At 35.9% G+C, this 27,333-nt stretch overlaps 2 protein-coding genes across 20 annotated transcripts in view; one reads left to right on the top strand and one right to left on the bottom strand.

Annotated features, from left to right (window-relative positions):
* Window positions 1–23,859, top strand: part of TASOR (transcription activation suppressor) — a 50,751-nt gene extending 26,892 nt beyond the window's left edge. The window contains exons 12-24 of one of the 6 annotated variants that reach the window (XM_044384926.3): window positions 934–1,006; window positions 1,093–1,164; window positions 2,108–2,809; window positions 6,146–6,552; window positions 7,936–8,074; window positions 9,368–9,427; window positions 12,788–13,599; window positions 16,182–16,304; window positions 17,028–17,187; window positions 17,909–18,017; window positions 19,307–19,485; window positions 19,667–19,831; window positions 20,716–23,859. In XM_044384926.3, coding sequence (XP_044240861.2) covers window positions 934–1,006; window positions 1,093–1,164; window positions 2,108–2,809; window positions 6,146–6,552; window positions 7,936–8,074; window positions 9,368–9,427; window positions 12,788–13,599; window positions 16,182–16,304; window positions 17,028–17,187; window positions 17,909–18,017; window positions 19,307–19,485; window positions 19,667–19,831; window positions 20,716–21,248 — 3,534 coding nt within the window. In that variant the 3' untranslated portion in view covers window positions 21,249–23,859. The other 5 variants (XM_044384925.3, XM_057311805.1, XM_026501056.4 and 2 more) reach the window with 5 other exon arrangements.
* The window catches only part of CCDC66 (coiled-coil domain containing 66), a 74,378-nt gene continuing 48,080 nt past the window's right edge, over window positions 1,036–27,333 (bottom strand). For 6 of the 14 annotated variants that reach the window (XM_044384927.3, XM_044384930.3, XM_044384931.3 and 3 more), the window contains 4 exons: window positions 26,164–26,639; window positions 25,541–25,581; window positions 24,419–24,660; window positions 20,872–24,193 (listed from right to left, as the gene is read on the bottom strand). In XM_044384927.3, the coding sequence (XP_044240862.2) occupies window positions 23,967–24,193; window positions 24,419–24,660; window positions 25,541–25,581; window positions 26,164–26,639 (986 nt within the window). In that variant the 3' untranslated portion in view covers window positions 20,872–23,966. Of the gene's footprint in view, window positions 1,823–20,871; window positions 24,194–24,418; window positions 24,661–25,456; window positions 25,582–26,163; window positions 26,640–27,333 lie in introns of those variants that run through there. The other 8 variants (XM_026501057.4, XM_026501059.4, XM_048226507.2 and 5 more) reach the window with 4 other exon arrangements.

Here is a 27,333-nt window from a genome sequence, read left to right as displayed (position 1 = left end):
GGCATATACTCTTGAGGGCATTCCTGGCTAACCTGGCATTCTTGTCTTTTTACAATTGAGCCCACATCTTTCCTTTTAGACTTGCATGTTTGTCCTAGTCTGTCATCACCCTTTTGCTAGTCATAAGTACTCTAATGCCTGCAAACCATCAGTTATAACTCTGCCTTTGCTCATGTTGACTCTATTGAAATGTCCTTCCCATAATCTTAGGCTCGTGGCAGTGTTCTCATCCTTCAAAATCCACCTGAAGTACACTCTCAGTATCTTTTCCAGCTGTAAACTATATTTTTTCTCTTCCTGTTGTTTTTTATATGTTTTTGAGAACTTTTCTGTCTTGAATAATTACTGATATTTCTTGTGTTACTCTCTCCACCCAATTATAAATTTCTCATGATCAAGGCTCTTGTGTTGCTTGTCTTTGAAGTTATTTCTGGCAAGGCAAATTGCCTTAGGTTGAAAGGTGTTCATTAACTATGTGAAGAATTAGGTTATAGCAACACATTTCATTTGAGATTAGCTTGAACTAATGAAAGGTAATGTTTGTGGTATACTTGTTTTACACCCCCAGCATCTAGCATACTGCCTTGGCAATTAATAACATGTCTTTTGAATTGTCGAGGAAGGTATTTGAAGTCTTTAATTTGGTCCTTGTATTTTAGTGTCAAGGAAAAATCAAGTTGGTTTCATAATTAGGGGAATTCGTTCAGTAATATTTTCTTGTTATTACTTGTATGGAAACTGGGGAGTTTTTGTTCGATTGGAATTCTGTTAATCAGAGAGTTGGTAGAGTTTTTAATTTGGTAGCAATATGTTTCCTGAAGAAAGATGATCAATAACTTGTTTTCTTTATAATTATTAGAAACTGCTCTATGCCTGCCTTATGATGAGTAATAATGAAGCAGCTTCAACTTCTTCCTTCTTCCAAAAATGCAGGTTCTTGTTAAACCTTTGGGAGACCGAGGATACCTTTTTCTTCTCTCTCCTTGTCAAATGGTTTCTCCATATGGTAGGTGATCTCTTTAATTTTTATAGTTCTTTTTAATTTTTTCGTTAGAGCATATTGCTAATCAGTTTGGCTTCTGTTTTTTTTAGAACATCAAACTGCCAAGTCTCGAGTCCTACATGCTTTATTTCTATTTCAAGAACCTAGAGGCATAGTTACTTGTAAGTTCTTTGAATATCTAAATCAAGTCACTGATAGATACTTATATTTCATTGAAGTTTTCCAGATAAGTCAGTAAATATTTGTTTCTTATATTTTGGGAAATACTGGAGGTATTAAGAGGTATTAGCAAAATAAAACATAAATTATATATGACTTGATTATTTTTTAATGGAAAATTTGGGGGATTAACAGTGTTTTCACTAAATAAACATTGATTGTAATTATTAAAATACCATATTAGCTTCATTTTTTAGGGTTTTATATTAGTATTCTTTAGCTGAGTTCATTTTTGCATTCAAATTTTAGCAACAATAAAAGGATCATGTGCTAGGTTAAATTTAGGCCATTTAAAATTAATAAAAATTTTTTGCACTGGTGTTAGAGAAAATTTGCTCTTCACTGTTTCAATGCTCTAGTAAGGTAAAATTCCCACTGGTGGATTTCATTGTTAGATTAAGAATGACATTTTCAGTTGTAGCCACTTGGTGTTTAGATATCTGCTTATGGGGGTAGAACATTAATGTAAAGTTAAACTTATTACAGTATAGCAGGAAGGAGTGACATTGCTATCAGTTGCAGGATTCTCTTGCTAGGAGCCTCAGATCTTCCCTTGCTTCTTTATTTCTCCTTACATTTTGCTTGCCACCAGTTGAATGCCTAGGGACAATAAGAAATGAAGATCTTCAATGAATGGGTGTTTTTCCCCTTTAAAAATATCTTCTGCAATCTTGTTTTAGTTTCTTTTTGGCCTGTTTTTAGAAGCAGTACTCTTCATTTATTTCTATATTGCATATATGTATTAGGGTACATACTGCTAGTTTGGTTTACCATTAATGTATGGATGTTGCATTTCTTTGACAACATATAGATCTGTGTTTGATTTTGTGCGTGTGTGTTTGATTCTTGATTGCTAACATGGTTTGCTTTTTTGTTTGTTTACAGCACAGAAAGGTTCAACTAATGCAGCTCCACAGAAGAGACATGAGAGCATGACAGATGTATTAAAAATAACTCAGTTTTTACAGTTTGCTTTGATTCAGTGTCGAAAGGAATTCAAAAATATAAATACTATAAATTTTCATTCTGTTGTTGAAAAGTATGTAAATGAATTTTTTAAGCGAGGTTTTGGTTCAGGTAAACGAGAGTTTATCATGTTTCCATACGATTCACGATTAGATGATAAAAAATTCTTATACTCAGCTCCAAAAAATAAATCCCATATTGATAATTGTTTGCATGCCTATATTTTTCGGCCTGAAATGTATCAGTTACCAATTTGTAAATTAAAAGAGCTTTTTGAAGAAAATAGAAAACTTCAACAGTTCAGTCCACTCTCAGATTATGAAGGCCAAGAAGAAGAAATGAATGGTACAAAAATGAAATTTGGAAAACGAAATAACTCAAGGGGTGAAACTATTATACCTAGAAAGCAGAAGTCCTCGCACTCTTTGGATTATGATAAGGATAGAGTCAAAGAATTGATTAATTTAATTCAGTGTAGGAAAAAAAATGTGGGTGGGGACTCAGACACAGAAGATATGAGAAGCAAAACTGTCTTGAAGAGGAAGCTTGAGGATCTACCTGAAAATATGAGAAAGCTCGCCAAAACCAGTAATTTATCTGAAAATTGCCATCTATATGAAGGTAAAAATATCAGGTTGCTTTTATATAGTATAAAAATAAAACCAAAAATATAGTAAAGTAGTTCTGTCCTTTCCCCTAGTACAGGGGTCTGCAAGTTACAGCCTCAGAACCATTCCAGCCTGTCCCCTGTTTTTGTAAAGAAAGGACATCAGTTTCTTAATTGTGTAGCTTAGGCTAATATGAGGAAAATAAAGTATGCTTGGCTATTGTCCTATTAATTGGAGTTCTTGTCCTTTTATATCCCATTAATTTTATAATTGGGAAAGTGCATTGAATATTGGGTTCTTTTAGCATGTTGCTTAGTGACAGGAACCTTCTGAGCTTTAAAATTTGATTTCTTAGATGAATACACATTTTTTTCCCACCCCAGGAGCCTAGTAATATGTTTGGCTTTTTCTTTTATCTATTTTTCTTTATTTTGTTTTAGTTGACAGTAAAAGACAGAAATGGGAGACCCTTCTTTTAAGTGTGTGTTTCAATATTGCAAGTACTCTAAAACCTTTTTTCATCTTGATTTTTAATATCTTCACACTGCTAAAATAAGCATGAAATGCCTTCTTTGAGTTCATGGACCTTTGAATTTTGTGCTGCTGCTCTTCTTGTTGTTTATGGCAGATATCAGTATTCCATTCCTGTTTCTTACCAAGATGTTTTTACTTGTATATGTTCAAATTCAGTGTTTCTCAGAACTGACCTGGTTAAATCAGCGTTTATGCTGTTCTTTTGGCAATCAGTACTTGTATCCTCAGTTACTTTTCACTTACCTGTTCTCCTTTACTTCCTCTTTCTGCACATATGGTAGCCACTGGCCACGTGTTGTTATATAAGTTTAAATTAAAATGAAATAAAATTCATGTATTATACTTGGAACATTTCATAAGCCATACCACTGTATTGAAATAGTACAGATAGAGAACATTTCCATCATTGCAGAAAGTTCTTTTTGACAGTGCTGTCATCTTAGTAACTTTCAAGTGTTTTTTCTTTACTTGGCCTGTGTTCTCTTTTTCTTTCCATCATTTTTATCTTGTTCTTACTTCTTGGGTGACTTTCCTGGCATCTGTCACCCATTTCAGTCTTCCAGTCTCAGCTTTGCATTTCAAAGGTTTTTTATAGATTGGCTATGTCCCACCTGGGTAACCATGTTTCCCGCTCTTTTTTTTTTTTTTTTACATATTCCTTGATTAGGGTTCATCTCTCTCCTCAAATATGTCATAGTCAGCCCTTTACACTCCTCTTTCTTTCTGAAGCATCTTTCATTTCTCTCAAGCCTCATATCTTTGCAGTTCAGATCCCTCCCTAGATTTTTGGCTATTCTGCTTCTTGATGGTTTTTATTTCCTTTAGCTTATGCCATGCCGAACCTATTGACATTTACTGATCTGCACTGTCTTACACTGTTGACCTGGTGTCTTGAGAATTAAGTGCTTACCATGTGCCAGGTGGTTTTACATATAGGGACTCATTTATTTCTTGAGTGGTAGACATTATCATCCTTAATTTACAGATGAGAAAATCTGTAGAAGTTGAATAATTTTACCTAAAGTTACGTAGTTCATTAATCCATGTTTAACTCATAACTTAGTTGTGACTGACTCTAAAACATTGTTCCTAAACTTGGCTGTATTTACTAGCACTGGCACTGGTCAAGATACTTAAATTTCAGTACTGTTTTAGCTGATAACTGACTAATTTGTATATGTGAAAAAATAGTTGTGGGTGACAGTCAGACTTTATCAATAATTACAATGGTGGGAAAGCCATGCTAGTAGGCCAGAGTAGAAGTAGGGCAGGGAGAAGGGGGAGATAGATTAAACTGGAACTAGTGACACTCAGACTTGCATTTGTGTTTCTTTTTAGTCATCTTGTACACTTCTTAAAATAGAGATTTAAAGATTGGATTCTAACTTCTAAAATACCCTCATCTTGATGTGGTGGTGAATTCACTCATTTTATAAGAGATAACCACCTATCTTCCCTACTCCCTTTAACATTAACCTTTTTGAGGTATGATTTATATAAAATGTACCCATTTTAAGGGCACAATTTAAAGACGAATTTTGAGAGTTACGCTTTCACCACTCCAATATACAGAACATTTTCATTACCCCAGATGTTACCTTATACTGCTTTGTAATCTCACCCCACCCCACCACTGGTCTGCTTTCTGTCTCTATGTATTAGTGTTTCCACTTCTGTGATTTTATAATTCATATAGGGAGAATCATACAGGATGTACTTTGTTGTTACTAAATTTTTTTTCCCCTCTGTGGTACATTATACCCTGCTTAAATTGGAAAACCTGACATCTATCCAGGCTTTACCCTCCTTCAGCATTAGAAAGTGCATGACTTCTGAATGTCTATTCCCTTTGCAGGTTTTAAATATAATGGTTGCGCAGATTACCCAGATTTATACCTGCTTGTAACCATGTCTTAACATGTTTTCTCTCATAGTGCTTTTTGTTCTTCGTGCAAGTTTGGTATAGATTGCTTCAGGATGCTTTTGTGTCTCGTATCTTAGCCTTGTTATGAAATTAAGTAATCTAGTCATTCAAGATGAGGTTTTAGATTATAAGAATATCAGTCGTTATCTTAAAGATAAAATCTAATAGGTGTAGAAGAGATAGAAATCAAATTAATCCATGGTTTTTTGGGTAGATTTAAATGTAACCTGCATATTCTCCTAACATTTTGCAAAATATCAAGTACAGATATTTTACCTGTTTTTAAGTCAGATAAAACTGGGATTAAACTGATTGGGATTTTGGTAGTAGAGTTTAAGGTAACTATAGTACAGGTATTAATATATATTATCCATACTACCAACATGATGTCTGAGCACATTTCTCCATTAATACAATTTTCAAATTATGAAGAAGATAAACTTTCACTTATGGGAAATTTTTAGCTATGTGCAAAATTTCATTTTTTATTTTTTAGTTATTTTTTAAAGATTTTATTTATTTGAAAGAAAAAAGCGCATAAGCAGAGGGAGCAGCAAAGGGAGAGGGAGAAGCAGGCTCCCCGCTGAGCAGGGAGCCCAGTGCGGTGCTCAATCCCAGGACCCTGGGATCATGACCTGAGGCGAAAAAGGCAGACGCTTAACCAACTGATCCACCCAGGTGCCAGCTATGTGCAAAATTTTCGAACCAGTTGTATTTGTAAAGAAAGGAATGGATGTACTTCTACAGTCTAAGCCAGTGGTCTGCTTGGATTCCTGCCCAGAAATATCTTATGATAATTAATTTTTAGGTATATTTGATTTTTAAGTTTTTATGCAAACATTCCAAACTTAACTTTGTTAAGAGATGGTTTTTCTCTCTCTTTCCCTTCAGAGTCTCTGCAGCCTGTTGGCTCTCTTGGGCATGATGCTGATTTGAGACAGCAGCAGCAGGATACCTCTAACTCCGGTGTTGCTGATATCCATCGACTATTTAATTGGTTATCAGAAACACTAGCAAATGCACGTCATTCTGATGCATCCTTGACAGACACAGTCAACAAAGCTTTAGGATTGAACACTGATGATACCTATGAAGAGCTGAGGCAAAAGCATGAGTATGAGTTGAACTCTCCCCCAGATAAGAAAGAATATGAGCAACCTACTTGTGCAAAAATTGAAAATGTGCATTTTAAGGGCACTCAGAGCCCATTGCTAGAAGTTGATACATCACTGTTGAAGTATCCTGTTGCCGTTTCTACCAGTGAAGCAGGCGCTGACCATAAACTCCATTTGAAAGAAGTAAGCATATGTCTTGATTATCTTTGTTGCTTTTGTGAATGTGTGTCTGAAAGAGGATATAGGTGTGTTTCAGTGGGATTTTTTTCCCTTTTAAAAAGAAACAAAATACACATTGCAGTGAAAGTATCTGTCCAGGGTAGTATTTCTAAGTTATTCCTTGTTACAAAGGGATAAATGCAGAAGTAGTTGTTTTCTTTCCTGCTTATAGGATTATGTATATCAGTTTATATGTAGTTAATAAACCTGAATCCTCAAAAGATTGACTTTCTGCTGCAGTACTAGAACCCAAAAGTGAGGCAGATAAGGTGACCAAAGCCATTGCATCAGTGTTAGAAACAAGATTAGGTACTCGTATTTTTCATGCAAATAGGAATGGAAAGTGAGTGTCTTTTAAGGATTACCTCTGAAATGACTCTCAGCATTGCTTGACAGGACATCCAGTTTGTTTATGAAACAGCCTTAGAGAGTACTGGTCTCTAGCTGAGAAGTAACCTCGTCTGCCCCAAAAAGTGGCTGCATCTCTGGAGAATAACAATAACAGGATGGCGCCATTTTCCTAAGGGTTTATTTCTAATTTACTTTTCCCTCCTTTAAAACTCTTCCCTGCCTTTGAATAAAAGTCATATGCATGTCCCCAGGCTTTCTTCATGTAGTTTTTAGGATATTTATTTTAGGGGGAGGATGATGCAGGAGACCCACTTGGGGAATGTAACTTATGTAACTTATATTATTATCATTTCCTGACATCTAATAGTCTAAATTGAGTCGATGGGAGCATGGGCCAAACTCTGCCCACTGCCTTTTTATTTTTTTGAGAGAGCGAGCGAGAGCCCGTGCATGCATGAGAGGGAGAGGGAAAATCTTAGGCAGCCCAACATGGGGCTCAATCTCTCAACGCCAAGATTATTATCTGAGCCAAAGTCAAGAGCCGGATTCCTAACTGACTGAGCCACCTGGGTGCCCCTGCCCACTGCCTATTTTTGTAACTAAGGTTTTAGTGGAACACATTGGAACACAGCCATTTGTTTAGGTATTTCCTCTGGCTGCTTTTGCACTACAGCAGCAGACCTGATTATCTGGCTCACAAAGCCGAAAATATTTGGTGCTTTACCGAAAAAGTTTACCAACTGCTGCTCTAAATGAATATCAAATTATGTTTTGAGGGAAAAAATTATGTTTTAATTTAAAACCATGCTGATTTTATTCATTTGTAACGTGTAGATTGAAGGTTGTGGATTTGCTGTCAAAACATAGTGGAACATGCGACTCTTGGTCTCAGGGTTGTGAGTTCAAGCCCCACATTGGATGTGGAGCCTACTTGTTTATTCTGGACATAAAAATTAATTGAAAAGAAAGCTATTGAATATGTACTCTAATTTTTAGGATCCAAATTTAATTAGCATGAATAATTTTGAAGATTGCAGTTTGTGTCCCACTGTTCCCATTGAACATGGATTCCGCAGACAATCTAAGTCAAATGTCGAAGAGACTGAAATACATTGGAAACTGATTCCAATTACAGGTAAGAACAAGTATACTGGGACTTCGGTTTGCTTGATTTTACTTAAAGAGCAGTTTCCTGAAGGGTTTCATCTTTTCTAGATTCCTTTTTTGGGTCACTAGGTGGTTCATCTTACTTGGCTCTGACATCTTCGTATCTTGTTTTGAGCGATGTAATGTTCGTCATTGACTGTTGCTGGGTTTGGTGGGCATCAGCAAGTATCTGCACAACAGCCTGTAAAGGGGGATTTAAAACATACTTTCCCAATCGAGTTTAGCATGCAGATTTCCAAATGAAAATTGTTGGCAGAAATTGAGTTTCTAATAAGGTGAGGTAGTGACAGAGATGAAATGATGGTCTTTGGGACAACAGATTAAATGCTGTCTTCTCAAATTATTAGAGTAAACTTCACCATCAGAAGCTATCATCTAAGAAGTGGTCATGTTGAGGTTCATCTATTTGAAAAAAAAAAAAAAACTTCATTTCTTAATATTGAATTATCTTAGAGAAATCAGATCATCATAGAGAATGGCCTGAAATGATCAAATGCAGAAATCCCTAGAAAGCTTATTGGACCATGGGGCAAGACTAGGTTAATAAATGTTGAAAGATTATTGTGCAGTATTCTGATTCCTCTTGCAAACACATACACACACACACACACACACACACACACACACACACATATAGACATACTCTTAATATTCCAAGTTCTTACTCATCTTTGTTAGCTAAGCATTTTTGGAAATATTCCCAGGGCACATCTTTTCCATTCCTAGACCTTTAAAAAGAAAAAAAAAAAAAAAAAAAACACCTTTTTGCTAAAAAGTTAGACTGGCTTGTGACCTAGAAGCTACTGAGAACCTCCAAGGACTCTGAGAAGAATCTCTAAAACTTGATGATTTTCCATTGGGCTTCAGCACCATTCTCTACTTAGTACTTCACCAGAGGGAGCAAAAGGCCTAGAAGTGATGGTAGAGAAGTAAATGGTACGTAGGAGCTGGAGATGTTGGCTTGAATGGGAGAAACAGTAAGAAAGTAGTCAATACAAATGATTATCCAAACTATTCCTCATTTAGGTAGCTTCATAGTTGATATCCAGAGCCATTTGAAGGCACAGCATCTAGGTGTTGATATTCCATCATCAAAGGGAAGCAACTTCCTATTTCTGAATGACCCTTCTGGATTATTTTAGGCAAAAGATGGAGTAGTACTTGGATTTGTTAGCATTTGGGGTTGTCTGAAAGGTGCTTATTAATAGGTATCACCAATATCTGAAGAGAGTCTACAAATCTAATGGATGCTTTCCCTCAGGGGGGAATGCAAGAAGCCCAGAAGACCAGCTGGGGAAACATGGTGAGAAACAAACACCAGGTGAGAAGGCTCCCTTTGCTTTTCCTCCCGATGTTCCCTTCTTCAGAACTGCTACTTGCATTTCTGGTTCTCTATCAATAGGGCATCATTTTGAGTTCTATTACAGAAAATTTGGACAATATCATATTTGCATTTAAAATCATTATTTGATTTGTATCAAATATTCTTATTCAAAGAATATGTCTAAAGAAGTCACTGTTCATAGAGATTAAGTTTTCTTCACTATAGTGATTCTATCTGATGTGATGACTTGGGAAGATTGGAATATTTTTCTTAATTCATTTCTGTAGAATATCCTATGAGAAACAGTCTTCAAGTTTCTTTTAAGTTTAAAAAAATACAGGGATTGAGGCCAGTTATCTTTCAGGTTCATTATTCCTACTCTTGAATTTTTTGACCCAATTCTTCTGGTTATTTGAATAAGGTAGTGTGAATAAGAGATTAGGAAACTTTGGGATTCCAGAAACGGTTAACAAATGTTGCTGATGAGCTAGTTGCTGTTGGTTCTTAGAAGACCTTTTCTTTTGTCTGAGTTTAGTCCATTCAGCATCTCTGCAGATGGTCATAGGCATTGTTTTCTTGCTTTGAGTTTGGTGGTGGGCCTTTTTGTTTGTTTCCATTTCATTTTATCTTACTCTTTCAGAAATCTTAAGTGGTAGTGTTTTTTTTTTCTTAATTTGGAAGGAAAGCTAAGCGGCTTAATTTTAGTATATCTTTGTGGTTTTCCTTTCTGCAGAATTAAAAAAAGACTGAATGGTTTTTCTTTAAGAAAATCTTTTGTCTCCTCCTAGGAAAAATGACCCAAAAAAGCAAAACAGGAACATCAGACATATGACATACAGGAAAGTGCATAAATCTTTATTACACAGCTCAGTGGATTTTTACATGTGTATAGACTTATGTTACCACTACCCAAATCAAGATGTAGAACATTTCCAGCACCCCCAGTTTTTCTTCTGTATCCTTCCTGTTAGTACTCTCCCTGACCCAACAGTAACCACTAATCTAATTTCTTTTACCATAGATTAGTTTTACCTAATTAGTTTTAAATTTAAGGTAAATGGAATGGAATTTACACATGTTTTGTTTTTGGCTCTTTCATTCAGCATTACGTCTGGGATTCACCTATTTTGTATCTGTGTAATTCTTTCTCATTAGAAGCAGCCCGGTATCTTGTTTATGCTTCAACATGTGCCATTGGCACCTGCAGTCCTCTCTTATATTCTGTGATTGAAAATGTAAATACATGAATGATGCTGCCTTTAGAGAACTCACTATTCCCCTTTCAAAGTACTGCAGTGCTTGAATGACAACCAGTAGAAAATACGCGTTATTGACATTGATGTGTGTTTTGTTTAAATCATTTACCGATGAAGACATTTTTAAAAATAAAGTCAGTTTTAGTGATTAGAATCTTATAGAGGAAATTTGTGCAAGATGGAATTAGGTGATGGTAATTTGCATTTTTAAAAGGGATTTGTTTAAACTTTCTTTAATACGGAAAATTCCCTACATGGATTTAAGCTTTATTCAGCTTTTTAAAAAATTCCCTTTATCCATAGCCCTTCAGGTGTAAGCTTTTGGTCTGAACTTCAGCTGTACGTTTTGGGAGCAGGTATTTCATTTGAAATAATACATAATTAGAATTTTAAAAATTATAGGTGGTAGTCCCCACCTGTTGGTTTTGCAAGGTACAATTTAAAATATTTTTATTTAAATAAATCACACATTTGATATATGGTAAATAACTCAAGAAGTACAAAAATATTTCAAAAAGTAAAATACTTCAAAAAGTCTTGCAGCCCTATCCCAGACGCTTAGTTTCATTGCGTGGATCAACCTCTGTTACAAATTTCTTATGTATCCTTCCAGACATTTTATGTGTGCACTAAACCCCGTGTTGCAGATTTAAGGATGTTCTTGTATTCGAGTTATTTTACAGAACTTGAATTTCTGGTTTTTTTTTTATCCGTTTCATACAGTTTTAATTCTTACCTTGGTACATTGGATATTTTGCCCCCCCCCCCCCCCCCCCCCCCGTCTTCTTCTACCTACAGACCTGTTGTGGTCTTACTTGCCAGCAGGTGCCTTTGCAGTAGTTAATGGGTAGAGTGGTTCATGGTAACTACCAAGGTTGGTGGGGAAATGTCACAAGCTGACTGCTGCTGAGGCTGTTAAGAGCTTTAGAAAAGTGAGTGTGAGGAAAACCAAAACTAAATTTGTGTGGAGAGGGTATGTTGCCACACCTGGGTGCAAAGTGGAATAGGGAGTTCACTATATCTTTAAAGTACAATAGTTTTGAAAACTATACTTGTACCTGCAACCTCCTAATATAGAGGTACCATTTCATAGACTACAACAGCAATTTGTTAGGAAATATTGGCTAAGGTATAAGAAAAATTAGTTAAAAAATAAAATCGTGGGCACCTGGGTGGCTCAGCCGTTAAGTGTCTGCCTTTGGCTCAGGTCATGATACCAGGGTCCTGGGATTGAGCTCCACATCGGGCTCCCTGCTCGGCAGGGTGCCTGCTTCTCCCTCTCCCACTCTCCTTGCTTCTGTTCTCTCTCGCTATCTCGTTCTGTCAAATAAATAAAATCTTTAAAAATAAATAATAAAATTGTGTAATATCATCTAGGCAAAGATCACAAATTTTTTCTTTCCCTAAAATATTACTATAATTGCTGTAAACATATTTTCCCCTTATCTTTTTAAAAAGGGACTAGGGTATCTGTTTTGAAATATAGTTTTAAAAACATTGTGTTTGAATTTAGAATTTCTGGGAAAAAAGTACAGTCTATGGATCGAGCTAGCTGTCAAAAGTCAAGAGTTTTGGTTCCATTAACATCAGGTAGCTGAGTGACGTCTTCATCTCAAGAGTGTTACTGTTAATGCAGATATGAAATATGGTCTCTTCCCTCTGATCTATCTGGGAAGCAGAAATAAGCAAACACTTAATTTGTATTGATGCCAAATTAGCACATGTTTGAACACTTCAAAAGGAATCAAAGAAAATAACATCCAAACTCGTTAGTCTAGCTACTGAAATCCAAAGACCAGCCATAAGTAGGGCACAAAGAAAATGGGGTTAATACCATTATTTGAGATTTTTATTCTACCTTCCAGTGTGTAATGAGTTTTAAATATACACTTTGATCTGACATTCCTATTTATGAGTTTGTGTTTTCAGATGTTATTTTTTTGGATTGCTCTTATAATAATGAACTCTTCCTATATAGGTATGAAATCACCAGAAGAACAACTGGTGTGTCTGCCACCACAGGAGGCCTTTCCTAACGACCCCCGGGTAATAAGTAGACAGAGAAGTTCTGATTACCAGTTTCCATCCTCTCCATTTACAGACACACTAAAGGGCACCACTGAGGATGACGTGTTGACAGGTCAGGTGGTGACAGTGGAGGAGCAGTGTGTGCCGGCAGCAGAGCCACCCACAATGTGTGAAACCACAGAGAGGACAGTGTTAGGGGAGTACAATCTCTTTTCTAGGAAAATAGAAGAGATTTTGAAGCAAAAGAATGTTTCATATGTCAGTAGAATTTCCACACCTATTTTTTCAACACAAGAGAAGATGAAACGGCTTTCTGAGTTCATATATTCTAAGACTTCCAAAGCTGGTGTACAGGAGTTTGTAGATGGCTTGCATGAGAAACTAAATACTATTATTATCAAAGCGTCGGCCAAGGGTGGGAATTTGCCACCAGTCAGTCCTAAGGATTCTGGTAGTAAGATAGCATTGAATCCTCTGGGAAAGCCTGTCCTACCAGTTTCCTCAAGTGACTTCAACAGTAAACAGCTCCTTGAGCCACTTTGTAGTGATATTTTGAAAGACACCAACTCCAATGAGCAGCATTCCTCTTCAGCTTTGGGTTTAACCGAAGTAGAAGTGAACCAGCCACACCATGCCACAGAGCTGATGGTGACTTCTGATCATACTGTACCTGGTGATATTGCCCGGGAACCGGTAGAAAAAGAAACAACAAAGTCGCCCAGTGATGTAAACATTTCTGCCCAACCAGCTCTTTCAAATTTTATAAGCCAGTTAGAACCTGAAGTATTTAACAGTTTGGTTAAAATCATGAAAGATGTCCAGAAAAATACTGTGAAATTTTATATTCATGAAGAAGAAGAGAGTGTGCTCTGTAAAGAAATAAAGGTAACTAAATGAGAAGGTAATAGTAATGCTATATAAACTTGCCTTGTTGGGTCTGATCTCTATAAAATGGAGGGTTTTTTTGTTTTTAAATGTTGACCATATATTTTCATAATTTAATACAGAATAGAATAAGACTAGTAAGTTCAAGTAAATGTAGAACCTCTGATCTAAGTTTCTTAGAATTTAGAATCTTGTTTTATCCAGTGATTTTTAGAGACCATTTGTATGTATACTGCAAATACTGTTAAACTGTTGATTCAAAGATTTTAAATGTTTCTTACTTGGATTTTTAATGGGAAAGATACAGAGAGGTAGAAGAAGCTGTCGGTGTTTTACTTATGGGGTTTTTATCAATCAAATAGAAAAAACTGTCCAGGGATGACCTAATGATGATATATATAATCTTTTGGCATTTCTTGATACCCTGGTCATGTCAAGGTTCCCTACAGCCTTTTTGATCAAAAAAAACATGGTGATCTGAAAGACTCCCCAATCATGAAAGATTCCTCACTGCAAGGTACATTTTTTTCTACTGAAGCTACAGAGTAAGACTAGTGTTTCAAGTATTTGATTTTTAAAAATACATGCATGTATTTGTGTGTGTGTGTAGATACAGACATAGATACATAAAATTTTAACAATAGGTAAATTATGACACACAGGAACAGTTGTATCAGTGTTTTAATATTAACAGTTAGTATTTACTAAACTCCAAATTTTAATCCCTTAAGGGAATGGCATAGGTTTTAAAATAAATGCCTGCTCCCATTTATGGAATTAACTTACCATGATGAGTTTCTGCCTTTTTTGTTAGAGGAAGCGGAAGGTACTATAAATAAGTGCCTTAGAGCCGACAGTGGCCCAGAAACTGTACTGCTGATATATTCTGAGCCTTTGTCAGTTTGGGGTCTCTTTGATGTCAGCATGTTTCATGTAGCGTACCCATGAGAACATGAAGAACATGGAAATGGAGGAGGAGGAAGAGTGATCAGTATGCCTTCTCTACTAATTCCCTGTGATTTCTTGGGAAGATGAAACCAGACTTACTAGGAGTTTCTTGGTTGCATTTTTGCCCTGTATCATTGAATGTAGAGCTTCTTAACTTTTTCCACTCCCAGCAGCATGTTCAAGCATAGTACCTGTGGGGGCAATAGCTGTGTGTCGGGGTTTCTAGATGAGAGAATAGAGTGGATACGGTTTGCCAGTGTGCTCAGCATTATCCTACCTTCCCCACCACATTTTGTAAACTATTTGTATCACACTTACAGAAAATGATTGACTTATGAATGGTGCATTTAATTCATTCTAGCATAGAATAAATTCTATTTTTGTTACTTATGTAGAAGAGAAGGATCCTGTGTGTTTTACAAATTGGATAGATCAGAACTTTAATTCCTTTAATTAATATCCATTGGAAAATATCCAGCAAAAATGTTAAAATAGAGTAAAAATACTATTAATAATATTTTAAGCTTCCTGAATATTTCCGGAGTCAAATGGATTTATTATAATAGGAGTTCAGTGCTCTAATTTAAAATGAATTTGCAGTTAAAGCTTCTTAATGTAAAAAGACCAAAAATTACAAGCCAGCCTGTAATTTATCTTCTCGTTACCTGTCTGGAAGCTGTTCTGAGATCTGCCCAGAAGATTTAGAGGTTAGAGCAAAATCTAATAATGTAGAAGATACTGCTTTAGTTCAGGGATACACAGAAACATCCTCTTTGGGGTGATGCTTGTAGACCGTTCTTGATAGAGCAGCAGACTGGTTGTGAGGCAGGCTGGGTTTAGATTTAATGGCTGTCTAACCAGCCTTGCCAACCTTGAGAAAATTAATCTGCTCCTGTATCTGTGAAATGAGGAATGTGACCTCTAGGAGCCTGAAGTTTACTTCAGGATTCCACCAGCAAGCAAAGAACAAAGGAAACTGCCTGTACTACTACCATGTGTCCTTTGAAAGGTAGGACCATGTCACCAACATGGAGAGAGGTATTAGATGGGAGGGTCTATTTTATTTGAAGGTGTAAACTTGACAGACATGGCTAAATAGTATGTGAATGTCATGGTACACAGTGAAGCTCTGTATGAATGACTTCGGGATTGTTGTGAATTAAATGAGCTCCAGTAGTCAGGAAAGTGCTTTGTAAGGGAAGGAGTACTATAACAGTAGCCTTGCTGCTAATAACCAAGGGCTTCCCTTGAAAGAAGAGGAAAATGAGATGAGGGAGTGGTTAATGATTGGGCTCCGGATTGTCCAGAATAAATAATGGAACTGGGTTAAGAACCTGGGCTAATCCATTGTTCTTATGGTTTTTTTTGTTACCCACCACTGGCACTTACTTGGCTTTGAATGCATAGCATTGTAACATTGTGACTGTGGCCATTTAAGCTCCGAGTTATAGATTCTTCTATAAGAGTGGACCTGATGACCTCTAAGGTCCATAGCGTAAAGTCATCCTTACTAGTGATCATTACCAAGTGACTACCTATCAGTTTATCTTGCATTTCTGGTGTTAAGTGGATATTTGCAAAAAAAAAAAAAAAAAAAAGCCTTTTAATGTTGATGTAGTTTTTCTCTTTAACAGGAATATCTTATCAAATTAGGCAATACAGAATGTCATCCAGAACAATTTTTGGAAAGAAGATCAAAATTAGATAAACTATTGATTATTATTCAGAATGAAGACATTGCAGGTTTCATTCACAAGGTAGACTATTAAGTCAAATTCACTCTTATTTTGGTTATAAAACTGTCTTTGAGGCTAAAGCTTTTTGCTTTTAAAATATCCTTTTAAGGTCTAAAAGAGATAAAACTTCAAGGTTGGGAGATTAGGGCTTGAGACCTAAACAATCCGTCTGTGAATTAGCTTGTGATCAGGTTTGTACCTCTGCAAAATTTTAAATTGCGGCACGGCACAGACCCTCCCTGTCACTCACCAAGACTAAGAATATTGACTCTTTGAGTGTCAGTGGGTCTGTTGATTCTCTTTATATTGTTGTCATCTTCATTTGTATGTCCCAGGTAAAACCTGTTTGTACCCCCTCTTTGCCAAACCATTTCCCCTTTCCGTTGCATTTGGAGGTCCCCCATCCAGTCTTAGGAACCGGTCTCAAGTCCTGCTGCCCTTTGAAGGCTTTCCTGACTGCATGGGCTCTTGCCCTCCTCTGAATTCTGACTGCACTCACAGGCCCAGACAGGTTGTCCTTTATCATTCTGTTGCCAGGTCAGTTGTAGGTGCCTTTTCCTCAGAGTGTTCTGTTCATGGTATGTACCAGTATAGAGATGTTGGTTTATGTCTTTGGACATGGGAATATTTTTGTATTTCGTTAGACTTTTCTTGTAGGTTACTTCACACCTGAGTCTTACCATTTCATGCTCTTATCTGTCCTTATTTTTTTGTTTTTTGTTTTTTTTTTTGGGATTTAAATAGGTACCTGGCTTGGTGACTTTAAAGAAGCTCTCTTGCGTTAGTTTTGCTGGTGTTGATAGTTTGGATGATGTTAAAAATCATACATATAATGAATTATTTGTATCTGGAGGTTGTATTGTATCTGATGAATCCATTCTAAATCCAGAAGTTATCACAATTGGTAAGATTTATGCTTTATTTGGAGCATAAACTTTTCTCCTTTCTAGGTTTTTTTCTCATTAATGAGTCATGCTTTTTAAATGTACTGTTTTCTCTTCCTTCTCCTAATGCCCAAGGCGGGGAAATCAGAGGGGGAGACAAACCATGAGAGACTATGGACTCCAGGAAGCAAACTGATGGTTTCAGAGGGGATGAGGCTGGGGGGATGGGTTAGCCCGGTGATGGGTATTAAGGAGGGCATGTATTGCAATGAGCACTGGGTGTTAATACAAATAATGAATCATGGAACACTACATCAAAAACTAATGAAGTACTGTATGGTGACTAACATAACAATAAAAAAAAAGTATTGTTATCTCTGGCCGAATGGATGAGTACATTTCCATCATTTTCTTTTTATTACCTCAAATTTCTTTCCTTATCTCTTAGTCACTGCAAATAATTTCCTCTAAATCTGATGTAAAGCAAGTCTCTCTGCACCTTTTTGCGTTTGGATCCCTTTGCTTTGTTGTTATTAGTATGTTCTTTTGTTGTTATGTAGATATTCTTAAATCTAAGAGTATATATAGATGATGTCTGTCTCCCTTGGAGGGAAAAAAGAGAAAATACTACATAGGAAAGTAGATATTTCTATATAGTATCAACAGACATTTCTTCCATAATTCATTTGTTGAGTGACTGTTATTTATTGAATTTAAAATGAACTTCATTATCTCTAACAGAGAACCTTAAAAATTTTTTGACATTCCTCGAAGAACTTAGTACTCCGGAAGGAAAATGGCAATGGAAAGTCCACTGTAAATTTCAGAAAAAACTAAAGGAATTGGGGAGGTAAGATTTGAAAAATAACTATATAATGGTTGTTGATGTCAACATTGTGTTCATAAAATTTCTGTTTTTCTGTGATTATAGATTATGGATGTTGCTTAGTTTTCACAGATGTTCTTAGCCAGTCATAAGGGGCAATGTAGTTACTCTAGCCTATTTGGAAATAGTACTCTTACTTAGGTAGAGGTTTGCTAAAGCTGAATTTCTAGTCCGGTATATAGGTAAAATTGGTTTAATCTTTGCCACTTGAGGGTTTAGAATAGTAATCAAAATGGAATAGTCAGCACTCTATTTTTTTTACCTGATCTAGTGGTAACTAGATCAGGCTCTCCCCCAGTTGAGGACTACCTTAGGCAGTTAATCTGTTCACACACACTGAAATATTAATCCTGACGTGGTAAGGGGATTTGTGATTAGGACATTAATTTATGTAAGATTTCCAAAATGCCTAGTGATCCTTGGATTACTAGTCCACTTGAGAGGTTCCACAAACAACTCTATAATAAGATGAATTTTGGATACTCTGTCTTACTACTAGAGTCCATATAGTGTATTTATATATTTAAGGATCTGAGAGAGACTGTAGTTAAGAATTCTGTTTTACAGTTTGTCAAATAGCATTTTTGAAACTTAGATGGCAAAACATTTTTCTTCTAATACCTTCTAATTCTAAGGAAAACATTTAGGGAAATTCAGGTTTAAATAATTGAAAAATATTTAACTTTTTGTAGAAATTCACTTTTTAAAAACTTGTTTTATCTTCAAATTATGTGAAAATAGGCATTGGAAAAGCCTTTACCTTTGTGTAACAGATAACAGTGAACAGATAGTAATGAGGCCCAAAGTCAGTACCCTCATCTTCCTGACAATAGTAATTTCTACCACGTGTTGCGTTGTGCTTGGAGGTGTAGAAATAGCTTCGAGCCATGTATTTTTTTGAAGGGAAGATTTGTATTTTTTTGTCCTCCTGTGCCCTTTGTTGACATTCTAAATTAGTAAAGCTAAAGGGGGAAGTGTTGTTATTTAGTACGTACAATGAGATTTTAGTCTAAAGCTGAATAGTGACTCTCAGGCTTCACACCCATAGAAAACCCCTGGACTTAAATGTGGGTTGCACAATTCCTGCTCCCCTCTCTCTCCTAGGAAGCACCTGTCCGTCAGGCAGTGAACTAAAGCAGTGCAGTTGTCATTGGTTGCCTCAATTGAGAAATTACGGTTTTAATTTGAAGGAAAAACATCCATACTAAATTTTAGAAATGCAGATCCAGATATTGAACTACTTACTTCCACAGATTGAATGCTAAAGCTCTAAGTTTGTTGACACTTCTGAATGTCTATCAGAAGAAACATCTGGTTGAAATTTTGTCATACCACAATTGTGATTCACAAACTCGAAATGCTCCAGAATTGGATTGCCTTATCAGACTTCAGGCTCAGAACATACAGCAACGACACATAGTCTTTCTAACAGGTAAAGAGTGCCGTCTTAAGCTTTCTATTATGAATGTAGGAATGTGGATGGAAGGGTTTTGTTGCCGGTAGTGGGTGTTAAGCACTTTCATGGGGGTGGGGGCAGACATCATTGTCCATGTAGGTTTTCACATGTTTTATACTGATCTTTTTTTTTTTTTTTTTTTTTTTTTTTTTTTTAGAAAAGAATATCAAGATGCTTTCCAGTTATACAGATAATGGGATAGTGGTTGCGACTACTGAAGACTTTATGCAAAACTTTAAAAATCTTGTGGGCTATCACAACTCAATCACAGAAGAAAACCTTCCACTGCTTGGTGCTAATGAGAATCTTGAGTCACAGTCAGGTAACTTTTCAGTAGTTTTACTTTTCTTTAAGGCAGACAGAAAAAGAGGAATGGTTTTGTGTTGTTTTCATAGAACAAAATGCCTCCTTTGAACTACTCGCCCTCCATGTAAACAGCTTCAGGAGAAGTGTTTCAAGGCACTTACCATTCTTATACTTAGCATACACAAAATCTGCTCATTTATTATGCTGTAGTCAATACAACTGTTAAGTATGCTGCATACTACCAGAGTAGGCATTTTCTCTTTGAGGGTATGTAAACCTTATCAGGTGCTGTTGTCAGCAAGGGGTTCTGTTTTTAAAAAGGAGGACATCAGATTATGGGGAATTTAGCACTGGGCTACAGAATCTCCCCAGATGTATATAGCAATTTAAGTACAAAGTAGCAGGGATATATCCATAGCTTTTGTGTTTTGTGAGATGGCCTCTGCTTTGGTTCCAGGTTTTATGTTAAATGAAAGATGTACATACTTCGTTTTTGATGAAAAGCAGAGATGATCAAACATTTGCTAGAACTAACCAGTTTAGTCGTAATCCAATGAAGCTAGATGTCAAAATTTTTATTTTTTATTTGTCTTGTCAAATACTGAATTACCGTATAACTTTAGATGCTGTTTTGACATTAACCCCTTTGGAGCTGGGAGTTGGGATTTCCCAACATTAAACGTGAACACATTTCGCAGAAGCTTTTAGCATCGGATTGTCTGGACATTCACACCTAGTGTGAGTGTTGTGACTAAGTGAACTTGTGGCAGAAGACCAAGCTTTAAGGGATTGTGGACTTGCAGACCCTGACGCATTATATTGTGTGAGTAGTGTATAATTTTAAAACTTAAACAAATTGTGTATTTCAATAGAGGAGGACTTTTTGTTTTTTAAATGTAGCTCTTTTAGAAAACGATGAAAAGGATGAAGAGGATATGTCTCTGGATTCAGGGGATGAAATCTCACAAATAGAAGTATGCAGCAATTTTCATTCAGAAATATTGGCGAAAGAGACCAAAGGATCACGTGGAACAGATCAAAATAAGAATATTCAAATTGAGTTGCAATCGTCTCTTGACGTGCAAAAAAGTTTATTAGAAGATAAGACTTATCAAATTGATTCTGAAGAGCGAGCTTCTGTTGCTGTAGTATGCTCTGAAGGAGAGAACAGCAATGCAACTGAACAAGATTCATATAGCAACTTTCAGGTTTATCACAGTCAATTAAATATGTCCCATCAGTTTAGTCATTTTAATGTTCTCACTCATCAGACATTTTTGGGGACACCATATGCCCTTTCATCAAGTCAGACTCAAGAAAGTGAAAATTACTTTTTATCTGCTTATACTGAAAGCCTGGATAGAGATAAATCTCCATCTCCATTAAGTTGGGGGAAAAGTGATTCTTCCAGGCCGTTTTCAAAAGAGAAATAATTATAGTAACTTTTTTTTGAAATAGGTTGTTATGGACTTTTTCTGTTTCTTATAAGTGAATTAACAATTTATATTTCATTCTCTAAACAAAAGGTTTCTTGTCCTTCCTCAATGTTTTTTTCCTCTTATTTAAATCATGATGACCTGTAACAGCTGAAGCATCTGAAAATTGAAATAAATATATATATTTTTAACATATATTGTACTTGAATTATCTCATGTTGGCACTTTTTAAGTTTTACATTTATATGTTACCTGTACTTGGGCTTCAAATTGAAGCCCGTTTTATATATCAAGTTAGATAATTTGCAAAAGTATAGTAAACAATGGCTTTTCTTTTTCTTCCCCCCCTCTGTCAGATGATACCAACTACTTTTGCTGAAATGACATACCAATCAACTGTTGTATTTATTTTAAGCTTTTGTGTAGTGTTTTTATACAGGTATAAGCCAGTGCTGTCAATAGATATTTAAAAGATTTTGGCTCAGTACTAACAATGAATGCAGTTTCAATTTAGATGATAAACTATGTATATAAGACTTAGGACTTAATACCAGGCAGCATTGTATTTATCTTTAGGCTTAGCCATGTAAAAATTTGCCTGTTGCTAAAATTTTGGGTCAACCTTTTTATTTGAGGTATTGGATCATTACAATTTTCAGTGCTTCGTATGGTCCTTGACTTAACCAAATTCAGTTTCATATTTCTAAAAGATAGGCTTCTGTTTATTAAAGGCATTGAACAAATTTGGAACAACTTTGCTAAAGATTTTTAAATTGGTAGTCTTAGAAAAATGTATATTTTTGAGGCGGTAAAAACTTAAGTGTTTTACTAAAAATAACTTTTAAAATTCACAAAGTATATGATGATCAATTTTAAAACCGTATCTATTGCTAATAACTGCCTGCATCAGAAATGCAAACTTGTAAAATGTTTTTGTAAAGTCCTAAAAACAGGAATTAGAGAAAAGAAATACTGAGCTATTTTAGTTAAAGTTGGGATGTGTTAAGTCAGACCTTCCTTTGGCCCCTCAGAAGAACTTGGAAGAGTTCTAACCTCTTACATCTTTTTATAGAACAAAATACCTGAGTGGTATATTTCAGTAATAAGCTACATAAGTGTAGAAGAACGTGGTCTGTGAACAGGTCAGAAACCTGTCTTAAGGTAAGTAGAAAGTATTTAAATACCTAGATTGTGATAGAGCAGAAAAATGTTTTTTTACTAAGCTTTACAAAAATGTCTGTTTTATTGTAAAAAATATATATACACACACAGCATTGTACTACTTAATGTACAAGTTTTAAATAAGCATTTTTAAAATAAATCTAGGTTATTTGGAAAATACAGTTATGCAATGAACACATTTTATAATTTAGAAGCAACAAATGTGAAGGATTTGATTTTCTACATTTAAAACGAAGAATTAAAATTCTCTTCTTGATTTGCAGCTAAAGGCATGAGATTAGTTTCCAACTCCCTTTGCTTCTGGAGAAGGCCCTGAAATCACATTGATACGTTAGTAAGGTGTGCAGCAGACTTGCAAATTATTCCTATTGTACATTTCAGCCCTGCTAATTCAGAATTATATTTACTTTACTTTGGAAACCTGTAATCAGTTCAGTTACTTGGCCATAGCTTCAGCTTTATCTTTGTCATGTTGAATTTTAACCACTCAAAAAACCTACATCAGACTTTCTCACTTAGATATTGTATAGCTACCACATATGTGTAAGATTAAGTTTTTAGCATTCAGACCAGTAGGGATGACTTTAGCTATGGGGCTGAAATCCCCCAAAGGCTCTTAAAATGGTAATGAGACGCACTGAAGGAGTCTCCCTTAATAACATCCAGTGTTTTTCTTGACTGCACTAACCTTAGTGGCTTAGACAAGGCCCTGCTGAAATAGGAAGTGGCTACTATACAGGTGGGTCACTATGTACATGGTATATACTCCTGCCTCTTGACCTCACAACTTTTACCTCTATTAAGAAAAGTGCCTTGTCACTTTAAAGGAAAATTTAAAATATTTACTCCTTGTTACATATGCAATCTATATGTAACCAAAGCTAGCATTTAAAGAACTAGAGGAGGATACTTTCTATATAATTGTTATTGTGATTTTCTAGCTCTATGTGAACAAACTGGGTAAGCAACACTTGACAATTTAAAATGTAAGAGGCATATGTAAATGACTGGACATGGAAGAGGGCACTCCTAAAGTGGCAGTTTATTTTTCCTAAGATCAGGGACTGGTATTTAAAGGCCAGCTGATAAAGGTTATAGCCTTAAATATTGAATGTGTTACCGGATTTTATTTTTGCCTGAGCAAGCTAATGAGAAGTGACAGTAACTGATCTGGGAGGAGGAGATATAGTCTGATGGGTAAGGTTATGTGTATACTTTCACACCGAATTTTATTATTCTTTGGGACTGACATCAATATTCTGTTCTGGACACTGCCAACACATTCAATTAAAAAAAAAAAAAAACGTGAACTGCATTACTAAGAATTTAATTGTATTTCCTGTCTTGGGTTTTAGGGCTTATTAATCATGTTTTACCTTTTCAAATATGTATGCTTTTTTCATTCAATAAAATTGTCTTAATATTAGAACTGCCTCATGATTTCATACTGGAATATTTAAGATGGCAATGTGAATCAAATTGAAGGAAAGTGAATTTTATTTTTAACTGGGATGTGATAAAAGTCACATAAATTCATGTAACCAAATAGGCCTTTAAATTAGCCTTTCCAATACACAGCCCTCTATTAGCCATATGCAGAAAAGTTACATTCACGCTTGGTGAAAAAGCTCCTACCTGTCTCAGTTCTGATAGTCCCTTAAGGATTGCTTGCTGTCGATCCCTGTTTTTCACCAAGTTAGGATTAAGAAGTGGGTCCCTGACATCAGAATCAAATAGCTGCCGTTGTTCTTGGTCACAGTCTGAAGACAGATGAAAGTGGTAAGTCAAATACCATCTCTAATGTGATATAGCCCTATCCTATAGTAGTCTAAGGATTCATTAATAAACTTATAAAGTAATATTCAATTAAAAAATTTAGTAATGGACCCCAAAAGAGAAATTCTACCTCTCCTGGCTAAGGGCAAGATTATTAATTTCGATTCTGAATTTAGTGTTGGGGGGAAGGATACTTCTATTTTACTTACCATGTGGATTTTGGTACTGAAGATCCTGGGTTAAAGGCCTAGATAGTGGTGCATCTGGATCAAGGTAATAAATCTCATTGGTTCGGACATAGGGGATAAAATGGGATGGTTCAGAAGGCCCAGGTGATGTTTCTGTTTGACTGCCTTCTAAGATCAGATTCTCTCTTTCATAATTACTGTTTTTTAGTGTCTGAGTTTGTTGTGTTCTGTTTTTCACTACTGGAACTGGTGGTGACTGAGACCTGTTTTTTTCAAAAACACAATTTTTAATGCAAAATTATGTATTTTAGATTAAGCATATCTACTCTTTAATCACATTTCAATTTAGTCTACATGTAACACCTTTAGAAACACTAGGAAGAGAAGTGAGTTCTATGATACCTTTCCTAAAATGGCAACAGAACAGGACGACTTTTTACTTGCCATGGATATATACAGTATAGAGGAAAAATGAGGATCAACACTGGCTGAGTTGATTTAAGCCTAATGTTTCTTCGAAACAATGTACTTACCATGTGAACCAGACTTGTTAGAGCCACATTCTGACACAACGCTAAACCACCTGGTTCATGCATAAAAGGCATAGAATAAAATTTCTAACTACCTAAATCTACTGGTTAACTGATTTCTCACTATCCCTACTACTCATTTCTTCACAACCTCCTCAATCCAAGGAGAAGGTCTTTTCCACTGTTGACATAACTGGAAAGTCAAAAGATTTATTTGGGAGAGACAGTCCCAAGCAGACTCTGCGCTAAGCACAGAGCCTAACGTGGGGCTCGATCCCATGACCCCGACCTCACGAAACCAAAAGTCAGTCACTTAACTGACTGAGCCAGCCAGGCACCCGAAGTCAAAACTATTTTAGCTAAGTTTGCAGACAATACCTCACCTATATTCCTACCTAGATGTTTAGACCCAGTCCTTCAAATTTTAGGTAAAATGTCAGTCATATTTCCCTTAAACCTCTATTTCTCACCTCTAAGTCCCTATACTTTTCTGTTGCTGACTTCATATATATACATGCTTTGATCTTACCTATATTCTGAGCAAAATATTTTGTACTTCTTTTGTCCCACACAGCACTAAGTAGCTATGGAATCAATCCAATCCATAACGTACCTTTCCTTGCCAAAAGCATTACTTTTCAGAGGCTCTTCTTCCTAAAGGGTAGATAAATGCGGACAGGAGTAACAGTACTGCCGTATGTCCCCACAAATATTTTTGAAAATTTGTTGAAATAATCTGAGGGTGATAACTGAGTAACAGATACTGCATAATGGGATAGATTTTGTATTTTTCCAGTCATGAAACCAATGCAGTAATTCCTGGCCTTGTAAAATTATCCTCTGTCTATATGAACTACAAACAAGTTTTGAATGGCTGTTTGAACAATGAATAGCATTAATCTATACAGGGTTTAGTGTTGAGTGTTGGTAAAGGACCAGATAGTAAAACACTTTGGCTTTGTGGGCCACGTGGTGGTCTCTTGCAACTACTCTAAGCCAGACACAGACAATTCATAAAAGAATGAGCCTGGCTGTGTTCCTATAAAACCTGATTTACAGCATGATGGATTTGCCCACAGGCCATAGTCTGACAACCCCTGATATAAACTAAAGCAAATTTCTTAACTCTTGCTCACATATAGAACAGCCTTGTCAAAATAAGCTTGTGGAGAACTGTTTTCAATCTAGAAACATCAATACATACTTTAAAATATTTTTAAGACAGAAAAGTTTTACCTTTTTGATTAGATGCCACCTGAACCTTGGCTCAGTTTCTTGACATGAAGGAAGAACTGGTGAAGTGCCTCTGTTTTGACAAAGATGTCCAGGATTATTTCTTTCTACCAAATTGAGCAGTTCCATCTGCCTTCTTACTTTTTTTTCTTCTCTCTGCTTTTGCAGCTGTTTAGGGTACTTTTCTGATGCTGGAATATACCTTTTGAGTGGCTTATTTATATTCCAATCAGGCCTTTTAGGACATTTCTTCATATGTGTTTTCTCTGTCCTTGCAAACTCATTACACTGATCATTATACCAACTGTTTTCTTTTTCTAAGTTGGCTCCTTTAACCTGATTTATGAGTTCCTCTTTGTCTTTCTTAGTGTTAAACTGTTCATTAAATTCTGCAGGAGATGAACAATTTAGAATTTCCCTCTCTATTACTGTTCCACAGCATGATTCTGCACTGGTGAATGTTCCTGTATTTAAGTCATCTAGAGAAAAATTTCAGAGGATTAATTTTTAACACAGAATTAACTTTTTTTTCAAAGGCATTATAGTTTGGTTTTTTCCCCCCCCAAATTCTATACCCATTAAAAAAACTTTCCATTCTCCCTACCAGCTTCCAGCAACCACCATTCTACTTTCTATGATTTTGACTATTCTAAGTACCTTATAGAAGTGGAATCATACAGTATTTGTCATTTTATGACAGGCTTATTTCATATTAGCATAATGTCCTCGAAGTTCATCCATGTGTTTGTGTCATAATTCCTCCCTTTTTAAGGCTGAGTAATATACCACTGTAGGTGTATACCACACTTTGGTTTATTCATTCATCTATCGGGACATCTAGATTGCTTCTACCTTTTAGTTATTGATAATGTTGCTATGAACACTGGTGTCCAAGTAGCTCTTCTTACTTTTCAGTTCTTTTGGGTATACACAGAACAGGAATTGATCATATGGTAATTATTATTTTGAATTTTTTGAGGAAATGCTGTATGTTTCTATAGCGACTACAGTATTTTACATTACCAGTAGTGCACAAGGGTTCTAAATCTTACATTAAACCATTTTTAAGTATACCATTCACTGTACCGAGCAAACCCACAGTGCTCCACAATTTCAGACCCTTTGATTCACACCAAACAGAAACCCTCCATGCACTAAGCAGTAACTCCACAT

Source organism: Ursus arctos, unplaced genomic scaffold, assembly GCF_023065955.2.
Source record: "Ursus arctos isolate Adak ecotype North America unplaced genomic scaffold, UrsArc2.0 scaffold_14, whole genome shotgun sequence".
Classification (NCBI taxonomy): domain Eukaryota; kingdom Metazoa; phylum Chordata; class Mammalia; order Carnivora; family Ursidae; genus Ursus; species Ursus arctos.
The sequence above is the reverse complement of the archived record's forward strand: the minus strand, read 5'-3'. Positions and strand labels throughout refer to the sequence as shown.